The sequence below is a fragment of the Eptesicus fuscus genome, chromosome 5 (assembly GCF_027574615.1).
Source record: "Eptesicus fuscus isolate TK198812 chromosome 5, DD_ASM_mEF_20220401, whole genome shotgun sequence".
NCBI lineage: Eukaryota > Metazoa > Chordata > Mammalia > Chiroptera > Vespertilionidae > Eptesicus > Eptesicus fuscus.
The window spans coordinates 31,338,354-31,353,558 of NC_072477.1; the positions used below are offsets into that span (position 1 = coordinate 31,338,354).

The following is a 15,205-nucleotide window of genomic DNA, read 5'->3' on the forward strand; positions in this document are numbered from 1 at the left end:
TCTAATTATATTTTTAAGTCACTAGTTCATGTCATGGGAAATGATTTAATCTGATACTGGGTGACTATGGCAGGAAATCAATCTTTAGAGATTCAAATTTTATGAAAATGGTATATAAGTATGTATAAATAATGGAGAAATTTTATTTTCTTCTTTATGATTTTTTATTTCCTGTATGGAGTATAATAATTGTTAAAATACATTTTTAAGTATATTTAAAGAATGAATAAGAGAGGGGAAAGCCTTCTTCTTTTGACTTTCTCCAGACAAACAATTTCTAGAGGATCTTGATTAAACTCTTTGGCCTCTAATTAAAGTAATTATGCTCAGTCTTCTTCTAAGCTTTTTTAAAATTACTAATACCATAATGGATGAAAGTGATGGGGGAAAGGAGTTAAGGAGAGTGAGATTCACCAAATGTTCACTCTAAACTAGTATCTAGCTTAGGTCCTTTTCATAAATATAATAAAACTCATATTTCTAATAAGATTACTCCCTTTTGGCAAATAGTAATGGCATAAATAAATAATTTGTCAATGAATATTTATGTATTTACTGACGCTCTAAAACATATAATACATTTATTGGAGCTAAAATTAAAGTGTTTAGAAATGAAAACAAATTTTCAAAGAAATCTAGGCAGTTCTGTGGTGGTGGTGACATTAGTGATTTCCTAATAAGTAAACTTATTTTGATTAATTAGACTCTAAATGATTTTCAGAAATCACCATTTATATTTTTGTACTATTTAAAGAACCAGAAAACATCAGAAAGTGCCAGATGTTCTATTTTATTCCTGGTTGAGCTTCATTGAGTAGCATGGCTTAAGAGTGAGAAGTCAAGAGTTTTGGGTTTTGCTGGTAATTTATTGAGAGGCCTCAAGCAAATCTCATAACCTTTATGCTATACATTTGCTTCATTTGTAAAATGGGGCATTAGAATAGGAACAGTGATTTTTTTAAAGCTTTTCCTGACTGGAAGCTCCTACAAGGCAGGCACTATGAAGTTTTTGCTTTTGGATCTGGGTGGCCTGCATAGTAGCCACCATGTAAAGTAACACATGACTAGCACTTGATAGCTATGAGTTAAATGAATGACTGAATGTGCCCCTGTGGAGCCCTGCCTGGGAGTCTACCTTCCCATCAGGGCTTCACCCAGCATAATTCTGCTTGTGTCTGCTTTATCTATTGGGCATAAAGAATATTTCATTGTAAAAACCAAAGAATGACTTTACTGTTGAAAGTAAAAATATGAAATCCTTAGGCTGAAATCCTTTCAACTCTGATAATTCAATGTTATTATTGTGTGCTATTATTTTTAAAAAAATGCAGATCACAACACTCTTACTCTCATTTTCCCTTTCTATGCATTACCAAATTCTGTGACAGAGCTGTTTATAAATTGAACTTATGGCAAAGAGAGGGATGGTCTGTGCTTTGTGGATGAATCAGAGGTGACTAGGCAGAGAAGGGGATGATGGGATATGACGGGCAGAAGGAACAGCATGTAGGAAGGCAGTCATGAGAGAGTATGTCAAGTTCAGAGAGCGAGAAATACTGTGTGACTGAATGCAGGGTTGGAGCAGGGTAGTAAGAGATGTGGCTGAAGGAGGCTCCCATCATAAAGAGCCTTACGTGCTTGGTTAGGACTTCGGCTTTACCTGGGGAAGCAGGCCATTGGGTATTTTAAGAGAGCAAGGTAAAAATGATCATTTTGTGTTATACTAAGTGTTCTCTAGTTGCAGTGTTGAGGTTAGATTTTTGGAGCCAGAAGGATGTCTGTTAAGATACCTCTTGATCTTAGGTTTAATGGGACTGGTATCATAAATAATTTCAAAAGAGTTTTCTTTTCCAGACCATGTCATTCTCTCCCCCCGCCCCCAGGAATTTATTTACAGAATTCTAAAAATGATTCCTTATATGCATGCAGCCATAGCTCTTCCAAAGAGAAAACTTATTGTCTTAATTAAGAATCAACTTTAATTTATAAGTATTTTGACATGAAGAGGGGATAAATAATCAACACTAGAGACAAATAAAAGTCACTTTAACTTAAATATTTTCTACTGAAATGTAATTTCATTTGTTTATAACTATGAGATACCCATTAGGTAACTTACAAGAGATTGGATATGACATTCAAGGCCGAGTGCATTGAATTGGGATTAATGGGCCAGGTCTTAGTGTCATCTTGAATGATAATTTTATAACTTAAAACTAAATTTTTACTACCTAAGACATTTAGTAGTGCCTTCATTTATAGAAAAAATAATACTATACTCATATTTGGATGGCAGACACACCATGTAAGGCACATACGATATCTAGGTATGGAACAGAGCTGGGTGTGGCTCTGGTCTATTTTAACATGAAGTTTTAACTTGTCGATTTATGACATCTGGACTTTAGTATATACCACCAATCAAAATGATAAATCAGTGTCATAAATGAAGTAAAACATAAGGGAAAGATCCACTTAAATTAATAAAAATCCTCTTCTGATATGCCACTAAACAGAGAATGTTGCTAACATTGGAGATTTCATTTGCAGCATGAATCCTGAAAGAATTAAAATAACATAAAATGACTATTACCAAAATGAATCTAAGACACTGAAAATTCTGCCAAGTAAATGGAGTAGAAGAACAATTCATTTTTTCCATTAAGCTATTCAGTGTAATGTTAATGTGTGTGTACTTTAAAATTATTTTTACTTTTTTGCTTTCCGAGCATTCATTCTATTTTCAACTTGAGAAAAATATTAACATTAGCTAGTGCTTGAAATAACTTTAGGTTCATGCTGAAATATTTTCTTAATTGTGCCTAAATCTCATCAAACAGTCAAGATACATAATTTAGAGAGGGGTAGAAAAGGAAAAATAGCAAATTGCTTTTGTAGGGAGCTAAAGTGACAATAAACTTTGTAGGAATACTCATTTTCAATAAGATTAACAAAAAATATCATTTCTTTAGCCCTCGCCATGTGCAAGGCTACACTGGGCTAAGCTTAAGCCCTTCCATTTAATTCCTGTAATGAGTCTATGAAATAAACACTACCAACCCATTTCACAGATGAAGTTTAGAGAGATTAAATGCCTTAGGTTACAGAGGTGGTAAGTGGTAGATTTGCATCCAGGCCTATACTCTGGAGCCCAATCTTTTATGCTACCTCTAAGTCATAAGTAATGACTTCTAAGCAGCACATGTCCCATGTCACCTAACCATGCCCTGTCATTTTTTCTTACTGTGTTATAATTGTCTCTTTACATACCTAACTCCCCCTATTACATGGTTATCTACTCCAAGGCAAATACAGTGTCATAGTTATCCTTCTAGTTCTGGGGACTTAATGCAGTGGTGTACCCCATAGTACCCATTGAATGAATAATGCTGTCAGAAGTCACTAAACATTAATATATTAAATAAAATATTACATTATTCTGAAAAGCAACTGATGTGGAAAGGAAGTGCCAATTGCTTCTGAAGCTCTGTTAGGCATTCCTTTCCCTAAAGATGAGATTTCTTCAGAAAGCTAGGTGGGCTGAATTGCTGTTACCTATAGGAATTCAAGGGAGTATGAAAAACCCCACAGATATACTATATATGTAAAATGGTACATACAGTTTTAGGAATGGTTAAGGGAAGGGATACTGAAAGCATAATTTAATTAAAGTCTTGACATTTATGATGGGCTTTTCTACACAGGGAAGCAACCAACTTTTCATTGATATTGAGCTCCAAATAAAAGGAATAATCAGGGGATTATTTTAACCTTTAGGTAATTTTTAAAGGTTAAAATGCAATTAGTGGAGGAAAGAAAACTATTTTATATTAAAACATTACTCAGTGTAACTTAATGGGGGTGGGTGGGAATCAGCTTAAACTTCATCTTGAGGGATTGAAAGCCTAGCAAAGAAAATAATTTCTGAGTATAAAGAATGGTTTACCAAGGGGATTGGGAGAAGGTTCTAAGCGAGCTTGCACATGTGTCTTTAAATTGGGTAGTACTGACTTCTGTAACCGCATCTTGCTGGATGATGCCCTGATTAAATATGATGATAATGTCTATTTTAGTCTGGGTCTTTAATTGCCCTGTCTGAAAGCTGTCGGCAATAAAAGCTCCCTAACCCTGGCTCTTCTAAGGGATGCCTAGAGCTTGAATCCTGCTGCTGTCCTCAGCAGTCTTTAGGAGTCAAAGGCCAGAATGCAAGGGCTGCCAGCAAGATGATGTGCCCACTTTGCCGGCATTGACATTTGCAATTGCCCAAGCCCTACAGAAGGCTGGTGGATACACTTTTCACTTCCTGGGCATAAATTCATCTGCAAAATAAAAAATGTGAGTGGAAAAATACACATTAAAAGTGGAGTTATAGCAGCCAGTGACAGCATGTGAAGTCACAAGGGTGCTTTTGTTGATTTTGTTTTCTTACAACTGGTTTCTATAAATCCACCTCTGATGTAGAATAAAGTACATTATCCTGAATTTTAAGTTAGTTATAAAAAATTCTGAAATGGAGACTAGACTAAAATGAATGTTAACGCCCTATTTTAGTTGGCCCTTGGGTGAAGTTATATTTTGTTTTTTTCTGAGACTCTTCCTGACCACCTCCAGACTCTTCTTTCTACGCTTCACTACGTGGTACTGTATTGCAAGAGTCCGTTGCTCATCAGCCCATCTCACTGGATTATTATTTGGTCCTTGAGAGCAGAGCTGTGTCTTTGAACTCTTCCTTCCCAGAACCAAGTACAGTGTGTCACAGACTTTGTCATAGTCAATAAATACTTGTTGGATGACATTTTTTTTTTTTTTTCTGAAATAGCCCCTTTCTCATTTCTTCTCACTTATCCCTCTTTCCCTTTCTTCAGGTTCTCTCCATCTGCCCGAAGGACATGAGAGCTGATATCTGTGTTCACCTAAACCGGAAGGTGTTCAATGAACACCCTGCCTTTCGGTTGGCCAGCGATGGGTGCCTGCGCGCCTTGGCGGTGGAATTCCAGACGATTCACTGCGCGCCCGGGGACCTCATCTACCACGCCGGGGAAAGCGTGGATGCCCTCTGCTTTGTGGTCTCAGGATCCCTGGAAGTCATCCAGGATGATGAGGTGGTGGCTATTTTAGGTACTGTGAACTTTCTTAATGTGGTAGCAAATGCGTAACAGTTTCAGAGAGTTTGCTTCTCAGGTTTCTTAAGAGGAATTCCCTTTGCTTGCTGACTTTGGAAACTGGGTCACTGATCAAATGATAAATCTTCGTGAAAACTAGTAATTAATGCTGCTTCAGCAAGGAACGTTAGTATTGGTCGCAGCCTAACGGGCTGCATGAGGGTTGGACTACACTTTCTTCGGCAACAATGGGATAGTGCCTTTTAGACCACAGCCTAACGTGGCTGGCTGTACCTCCATGTTGGTAAGTGTGAAAATGGCTTGTGGAATGACTGTCAGGTTAGTAATCTAGAATGTTGGTCTCAGAGGGGCAATAGAACCTTTCTAATTCAACATTTTCCTTTAGAGATGAGCAAAGTGCGGCCCAAAAATGTTTGGTGACAGGCCCAGCTAGTACATGAGTGAGGGCTCGAGTACAGATCATCTTACTCTACATCTTTTTACCTCATCACAGCGGACCTAAGTAGTGAGCTGAAAGTGATGAGGAAATAAATGAATTTGACCCACTATCTTGGAGTAATCACAATGCAAGTAGATTTAGGCTTTTAAAACTGGTTCTGTCCATTCACAAACCAGGAAAATTATTTGGCTAGTAATAAAGTCATTCAAAAATTCAGAGTCCTAGTAATTAGTTGTACTAGCAAAAAAGGCAGTGGCAGTACATGTAAATGACAAAACATTTTAAAAAATTACATGTTTGGGGACAGTGTAATATATGTATTGGTGGAACAAATGCTAAATGATATTTTAGATTATTTTTTTGCTCCAATATCAGCAGCAAGTTCATGAAGCCCACATAGCTATAAAAGGAAGCAATAATAAAGTCAGAGGAGAATCATTTCTGGCTTTTTCCTCAAGTAAAATAAGTTAGAATTGCAGGATGTCAACTCCATTTTGATCACATTTTTCCTGGCTTGTGTCTCATGAAAAATGAGCTCAATTTTAAACTATTGGATTTTTTTAGCTTCCGAGGTCAACCTACCATAGCTTGAAAGCCACTTATTCTCGTTAACACAAGATTGACTGATGTATTTTAGCAACTGCAAAAGCAAAACTCAGCACAGAAATGAGGAACTGATCTCAAAAAGCCCAATTACCTGGCAGAGACAGAACTGAGCACTGAGAAACAGCAAACCCCTCCCAGGAAAACAGGTCCTGGTAACTTTGTAAGGGTTAGAGGCAATGGTGCAGAGTTGCAAACAACTGAACACTGTTGTTTGTAAACATTTTTCTTAACTGTTTAGTCAGCACTGTGCGTGTTTAATGCTACTGAGTGCTTGTTCTGTTCTGTTTCCCGGAGTATAAAGGAGCTGTATGTAATCTTTCATGGCAAGTGCACATTTTGTCAGAACGATTCTTTGTGGTAAAATGAAGCATATCCATACTACAGCCATTCTTGTTTGCTTAAAGAAGAGGCTAAGACACAAGCCCCAAACAGCTGTATTTTCTTTTCCTGCACGTTCCTGTCAATGGCGGGTGGGAGAACAGACATCCAATATATTATACTGAGGACCGTTGCGATAAATGGCCTCAGCTGTGTGCTCATGCCATTTGCGTTGCCTATATTCTTCATCGGTAACTTTTTTTTCGAAAAGGAGGCATGGAGAAAGCCCTGAGTTCAGTGCTGGGTCTGCTAAGCTGCAATCATTTGCTCAGTGAGACAGACAGAATGCATTTTCTTTTCGTTTTAAAATAAAATGGTAGCTGGTTTTGCCTAGTGACATAGTCAAAATGAACACAGGGCCTCTGGGTATTGGGCCAATCTCATCATATATCTGTCACATTTTATTTCCTTGAGTGTGTGCTTTTTTTAGTTTATCCTCCTCAAAAGTCTTGGGATTCAGAGACTTTTCATCTCTGGGCTTAATGAGTAAAATTATATGTACACATCTTTGGCAACCTTTCATTTGCTTTTTCATTGGGCCTCTAACAAGGATTAGTTCAGCCAAAAAAGCAGTCAGAAGGTTTTTGTTTTAAAAAAATGTTTTGAGCCGGAAGTGATCTTCCCAAGGCAGAAGTAAGCAGGAGAGGTAGGGAGCTGACCGAGGGGTTGCATAGGTCCGAGACCCAGGAAGACCCTGTCCTCTCTTTCAGTCTGTGATTGCATAATCTATGGAGACACAGATGTGGAGACAGGCTTCGGGAGCTCCTCTCGGTGCGGAGCCTTCCTCCAGTCTAGGTTTAGAGGAGGGGTGATCAGAGGGGATTGTATGGTAGGATTGTGGACCCCTGGTGACTTTCTGCAGGAGAGGGGGGTGTGATGCTGCAAGACAGAGATGATTGCGCTACATGCCTCAAAGAGTGAGACTGCCGTGAGCCAGACCCACCCTTGTTTTCACACAGTCTGCAGCAGGCGTCCTCAAACTACAGCCCATGGGCCACATGCGGGTGTTTTTGCCGTTTTGTTTTTTTACTTCAAAATAAGATATGTGCAGTGTGCATAGGGATTTGTTCATAGTTTTTTTTTAAACTATAGTCTGGCCCTCCAATGGTCTGAGGGACAGTGAACTGGCCCCCTGTTTAAAAAGTTTGAGGACCCCTGGTCTGCAGGCTCCACCTTCCAGGCAGCCATAGCTGGGTACACACTGCTGCCTGCGCTTTGCTGGAAGGGCCTGGAACCTGCTAGAAGGACCTTCCCTAACTCAGCCAGCTTCTAGACTTGCAGATCATCACACTGGCTCCATTTCATGATATCTCAGTGTGGTTTCCATTGAGAATGCATGTTTTGTTTGTATTGATTTCAGAGAGAGGAAGGGAGTGGGAGAGAGATAAAAACATAAATAATCAGAGAGAATCATTGATCAGCTTCCTCCTGCACATCCCCTACTGGGGATTGAGCCTACAACCTGGGCATGTGCCCTGTGCAGGAATTGAACCATGACCTCCTGGTTCATGGGTCCACCCTCAACCACTGAGCAACATTGCATGTTTTCAGACTTTTCTAAATTAAAAAATACTTTATCTTACCATTAAAAATGAGGGGAGGGGTTTCTTTAATGGTCATTATTGCTTAATGTTTTAAGGAAGAAAGAGGAAAATAGTTACTCCTGACATTTTAATGACCATTCCTTTCCAGCTCCTCCTGTTTTTTCTGCTCTTTCTCCTTCCTACTTCTCCCCTCCCCTTCCTCTGTCCTTTGCCTCCTCCTCCTCCTTCTTCTTCTAATATTTTGGTTGCTTATTTTTGGAGTAATTGCAAACTTAATGAAAAGTTCCAGAAATTACCAGGGTGCAAAGTTTGAGAAATATCTTTAGGTTTTCTACCTTATTAAGTAAGTTGGTTAGGTCTTCTATACATTTACTTTTTTCCTATTCTTGACTTATCCTTGATTGGGGAGTGGCATGCTAAAGTATCTTATTGTTAATGTGCCTTATCTATATCTCCTTGTACCTCCTACAGTTTGTGCTTTGTAGTGATTGTTGCTGTGTTATTTGGTACACAGATATTCATAACTTTTTCATTGAAAATTGTGGGTTTGAACATTTAAATATGTCCTTTTTCATCTTGTCTAATGATTTTTTTTGTCTTGTAAAGATTAAACAGAAATACATTTGAGTACACTTGGAAAAATGAGAATTTGTCTAAGTTGGTCTGATAGGAGAAATGTGCAGGCCTTGCTCTCCCTAACATTGGTATTTTGCCGGTTGCAAGGAAGAGAAGGAAGGTCATTTTAAAATTAATTAACATCTCTGGATCCAAAAAACAGGTGCAGTTTTATTCTTTTGGATCCTTGCCTCTAAACAGTATTTTGGTAGGTGCATAATTCTTTAGTGTGTCAAAAGTCCTATGGTGTTTAATGAATGAGTTCTGAAGCATAACTAATTAACGGAAAGATTAAAAATGTAGTCAACAAATACCTTCTTTTTTTTTTTTTTAACAATGAAGGATGGCTTCAAAGTGTTTTTCTAAATAGGGCAAATGAAGATAATTGCAGTTCATGTCTTTTTTCAACTTGAAGTTCTTTCAGTTCCTACACCTCCACTTTTTCTTGACCTTCCCACTTTTTATGAAAGAATTCTAAATTCAGTTCATGATGCATGCATAATGTTTTATATTCTTTCATATCTTCTTGCATGTTAGTTCCAACCCTATAATTACCTAATGTGAACAGATTTACGGGTATGGCTAAAATAGCCGAGTTCCTTCTAAGTGACTCAATGAGGTTTATTGTACCTTCTAGAGACTATAAAAATGGCATGGCATTTCCCCATTAACAATAGACCCAGATTCTAAGATATTTGTTTCGCTGCATTCACAGTTTGTCCTTTCTGTGTTTACTGATTATTAGAACCATATGATTGGAATCATTAATCTCAGACAGTCTGTATATAAGTATTTTAATTGTAACTTCAAATTCCCAAGAAAACTATGCTTGTTTATGTACCGTTTGGATGGAAGGATTAGATGTTGTTTTGCGGTTGAGGGGAAGGGAGTAGGAGAAGAAGGAAAAGACAGGATGAAATGAACTTAATAGTGTAAAAAGGTAATTTCTAGTACCTGGATTAAGGTTTGATTTTAATTAGAATCAGTCCATATCTTATCAATATTTGTGCATTATCAAGGAAAACTTATAAATTATGGTTCTCAGAATTAAATGTCTGCTTCTTATTTTTATTCCAAAAAGAAGAACATCTGAGATGTGAATGAATAATATTTTGCTATTTTGAGAACCTGTGAAAATGTGACTTTTATTCTGTGCCTAAGATTTCTTTCTGTATACTTGCTATTAGAAGTGCTTCATACTTTAAATCCTTAAATGGGCATTTCCCAAGCCCTAGAAAATTATTTTTGCATCCACATTTCTATGTTTTGAAATGCTGAACTATGAACCAGGTAGGTTTGCTCTACATATTATGATGATGACTTTAGTTAAGTCAGACATTTTTATAAAGGGCAAACTAGTACTTGGTTTTAAATATGTATGCTTGTCTTTAAACTTTCCAAATTGTGCTTATAACATCATTTATCCATGGCTCAAATTGTACATTCTAAAGATCCTCAGCCTATAGATTTCTGGACATAATCTGGTAGTTTAGATTCAACTTCAAACTTAACCTTACCATTCTTCAAAACGAAGTCTGTGTATTCCATCTCCTAGGTATCTCTTTATCCTATCTTTATAACCCTTCCCATGACCACTGCTCTTAAAATTTTGGTTCTGGGCTGTGCTTGCATCTGAAAGGCCTGTCTGCTTGCAATCTGTCATCATCTCCAACCTCCAGTTTTACGTTCTGCTGCCACTGCAAGAATCTTTCTAAAATATAATTTATTGTGTCAGTTTTCTCAGTTGGATCGGCTTTTTAGCAACTTGAGTATAAAATGTAACTGCTAGCATGCTTAAGTAAAATTTAAAGTTCATAAATACATTTTGATTTGTAATATTTCCTATCAAAACTTTTAAAGTGTATTTATGAAAAATGCCCTTCAGGCCCCTTTGAAAGTCTGTCTGATTTGGATACCAATAATTATTGAGTACTCATTATTTTATATGCATTATTACATCAAATCCTTTAATTCTGTGAAGAACACATTTAATATAGTTATCTTATGGATGAAGAAACCAAAGCTCTGCAGTATCAGATGATTCACCCCAGGTTACAGCTAAAAAAATAAGTGGTGAGCACAGGATTTGAACCCAGATATGTCTAACTCTATGCCCATTCTCTTAACCATCACATTATAAACATGATGCTTTCTTTAACAGGACTTTTTAAGTACCATTTTGAATTTATACAACTATTTTGCTTAATCTTGACAGAAAATAGAGGGCCTAGATTTTTACCAATTTGTTTCCTTTTACTTAAAAAAGGTTCTTCTAACAACACTATTAAGTACCATTCCAGTGTATATTATAAAAATTCTTTACCAAACATTACTTGAGTATAAGACCATTCATTAATCAGCTACTAAGTACATAAAAACATGGTCCTCTCCCTAGTGACGGGTTTACTACCAGGCAAGTGTGTAGGACTGGGAAGACCTGACTTAGAGTGTGAGTCTCATGACCCCTCAGAACACAAGATGAGGATCCTAAGTTCCGTGAATGGGTTTTTCATCTGGTTCCTGAAAGAGTTCATATTTCATCTAGTGTGTAGGGATTAAAGTGGAAATGAAACTCTCAGGAATGCTCCAGGATTGCAAGAATGCCACAAACCTTTGCAGCTCTACCCCTTGAGTCTGTCCTGGTCTTGTGACTTGTCTCAGTTCTCATGCTGAGTCCTCCATTCTTCCTTTAAGTGCTGATGTTCTGTGGTTAGGGCGGGACATCTTGGCCTGCTTTTCTCAGTGCTCTTTTGTTTACCTAAGGCCCTGACATCCACTTACAGAAAGCTTCATCTGCATTTTCCCAGCCATACTTGTTCTAGTCGCCTCTCATCCACCATCATTTTTAATAGTTATGCTATATGTAATCATTGTCAGAGCATGTAGCCATACACACTATACTTTTAACCTTTATTTCGTCTTAGTCCTACAAATAAATATTAGTTATTGCTACCACTAGTCTTGGTGTCAATGTCCCTTTAGGTATTTTGATTGTCTGAAACATTTTCACTAATAAATTCCTTAGGAAAGATCTATGGGAACAATAATGAGTTCTTTTATGTTGGTGATAATGGTTTGTGTCCTTTATACTTGAAAGTCAGTTTTGCTGGATATGAAATTCTTGATTCACATTTCTTTCCTTGAGTATCTTAAATAGATCACTCCTACTTCACTCAAATCAATAGGCATATTTTAGAGCTTTTCTTTATTACCATCATATCTATTGTATCTTCTTCTCTTTACCCTTGTTGTCACTGCCTTCACTCTTGATGAGGTGGTTGTGGAGATAAGGTGAAATTATATGTATGTAATCTGTGAAATACAATATTATTGTTTCACAGTGAGGTAAATAGCCTTCCAACAGTGCTCCCTTCTCCACTCTTCACCCTGTCGTTAGTTCTGTTCTCAAAGTACTGGACAGGTCATGATTCTCTTTAACTCAAAAACTTTTAGTGGTTTCCTCTTTAAAACAGGATTAAGCAGAATCTGCTGCATGACATTCAAAGTTCTCACTATTGGGTCCCAGTTTTTCCTTCTAGACTTGGCTCTATCTCTATGTCCTATAGGTTTCTTGGATAGTGGGCTAACGTTCATCACTCCCTGGGCAGATCGGGCTCATGCTATTTGTCAGCCACAAATACTGCCCTTCCCCTTGAGGCTCAACTATGATTAAACTCAAACATGATATTATTTGTGAGTTCTTTCCTGAATCCCCTCAAGTCCAAAACAGTTTGTGTTTGTGTGCTTTGCCTATCCTGGTCCTATAGAACTCTCCCAACCTCCTGTTTTGTAAAATTTTCTGGCATGTCTCTTTTACTTAGAAAATTAAAGATTCTTAAGAGTAGGATTTTTATTTCTTGCATGTCTCTATTTCCACACAGCACACAGCCCATGTTCCAGATTAAGGTTAGCATTAGGACACTGGTTGCATGAATTAAATGGGGTGAATAGGACAGCCTTAATTTCTCCCATATGTGAAAGTTATAAGACTTTGTTATATAATATGAACATTATTATAGGCATCAACTCCAAATCCTTTCTTAGGAAAAGAAAACAGAAGAGTTTCAAGATGTAACTGTTTTTCAATTTAGTATTTTTCTTGGACTTTTAAATAATATGCTATAACTTTCTTGATTTGGGCACATTTTGAGGTTTATATATATATAACTAATTTGTTCTTAACACTAATAGGTGCCAAATTTAGGATTACCAGCCTGTGTGTTACCATATAATCTAACTTCTTAAAGGTGGTTACCATCATCCCATACTCTCAAGTTTAAGGATACTCTCAATTTTTACAACTACTTAATAAGAGCTACTTGGCTCATTCTTTGTGTATGAGAATAAAAATCTATAAGCTTCGCTAGTTTTTTTTTTTTTTTAGTAGATAAATTTTTTTTTTACTTATCTAAAAGTACCTACAAGTTTGCATTCAATATAATTTTTCAACAGAATGACTTTGGACTTTAATCATTGAGGATTGGCAGGCATCAACTATAAATGTTTTAAAAGATTCTGTTCTAACTAGAGGCCCGGTGCATGGGATACGTGCACTGGTGGGGGGTGTGGCTTGCGGGGATCATCCCGCTGTGGGAGTGCTGCTCATCCTGGTCAGCCAAGTGGCTGTGGACCCGCCCTCTGAGTGGCTGCTCCTGCTGTGGGAGCACCACTCATCCTGGTCAGCTGAGCGGCGCTCCCACTGTGGGAGCACACTGACCACCAGGGGCAGCTCCTGTGTTGACTGTCTGCCCCCTGGTGGTCAGTGCTCATCATAGCAACTGGTCAACCAGTCGTTCTGATCATTCCACCATTCAGTCACTGGGCTTTTATTATATAGGATAAATCTATATAGTTTTGAAATTTTAATACTCATCATCTTATTTCTGTTATTTTCCTTGAAAATATTACTTTATGATACTTGCTGTTTGTAAATACTCAAAGTTCTTAAAATTGTATAATTTAAAAACTCATACTGTTTATTTATAAATGACTATATTTTGTGCATATGTATTTATAATATACTTTATGAGCCTACTGCAATAATCAATTAAAGTGAAGGGTTGTCTAATAAATGAAATGGATTAAGTTCATTCTAGAGAAGAATCACCAAAATAGAGCTATCACTATACCCCCTCACCCCCCCCCCACACACACACTCACTAAGTAAACTTCAAATGCTATATTTTTAGGGATTTGTTGGCTATATTAGAAAGCTGTATCCACTGATGACTAACAGATAATTTGTATGCATTTATTTATCCACGTCACTAACTCACCAAATGATGTGTTCCATATTTTAAAAAACACTCTGGCTGTAAAACCAGCACCTCAGGAGACCATAATCCCCAAGCATACCATGATCTGTATTAATCCTTTAACTATTTTGTAACTCTGTCTCTATTTTGTCTTCAAATTTTTCAGTTTCCCACTCTATGAATGTTTCACATTTGCTTCTATTTTACAGTCCTGTGTTTTCTGTGGTTTAGAAGTTAACTACTTCATTAGACTTAATGCAAAGAACTGAGAAAATATAAATAGACCAAACAACAACTTTCATGTTGAGTGTGAGCTTTTCTGCTAATTTTAGGGCTTTGAGGGAAGGTTCATTTTCTCAAGCTCTAAAATGTTTATAGCTAAGACTACTTACATTAAGTGGGAGCTGACCTAAAAACTAGCATCAGATATTCTGCACTCATCAGGATGAACAGTAGTTCCCAGCCCTGGAAATGTGCAAAATCTTTGTAATGAAGAGATGGGTACTTCTCTGTTGGATATTCCATACATAATCTCATATCTCCACAACCTGTAGCTTCTACAGATCACTCAGTGTAAATGTGCATAATATTTCTTGAATAACTGTGAATTGAGTGACTATTAGGTGATAGAGATAACTGGATAAGCACATTTTGAAATGGTTGATTAATTTCCAATTGATATATTGTGTATGACAATGGAAATTCTTTGTTATAAAATAATTAGTATTTCTTACTATGTAATGCCAGTTCTGATGTTGGGAGCAGCATTATCCACATTTGTTAATTTTGCTATTTTCCTATAAACTTTAGAGGGGAGAACAGGGGGTAAGTTTAACTTTGATTGAGTCAGTTAACTTTTCTGTTTTTTTTTCAAACTTGTAATAGGATTTGGAATTGAGGCCATAGATTTTAAAGTTCGTGTGTATGTGTGTGTGTGTGTGTGTGTGTGTGTGTGTGTGTGTGTGTGTTGACAAGGAGACACTGACAAAATATTACCTTGAAAATATAATTTGATGATTTGAGTTGACTCACTATAGAATTATAGATGTAGAGAAACTTTAAGCATTATTCTTTGTCTATCCGGTTCCCTTTATAGTCAAAGGAACAGATGATGATCCAGGTTCAGTAACCTGATGTAAGCCACACTTAGTGGCAGAGCCTCAATTCTACCTCCAATCTTGCATTTCCCAGTTTTTTTCTCCCCCTTCTCTCCTTTTCTAATATGTATTTTTTCTTTAATAAATA

The 15,205-nt window shown here is 37.1% G+C and overlaps 1 protein-coding gene across 1 annotated transcript in view; it reads left to right on the top strand.

Annotated features, from left to right (window-relative positions):
• The window catches only part of KCNH5 (potassium voltage-gated channel subfamily H member 5), a 258,352-nt gene that overhangs the window by 174,205 nt on the left and 68,942 nt on the right, over positions 1-15,205 (top strand). Inside the window, exon 9 of the mRNA XM_008138968.3 lies at positions 4,866-5,118. Coding sequence (XP_008137190.1) covers positions 4,866-5,118 — 253 coding nt within the window. The remainder of the gene's footprint in view (positions 1-4,865; positions 5,119-15,205) is intronic.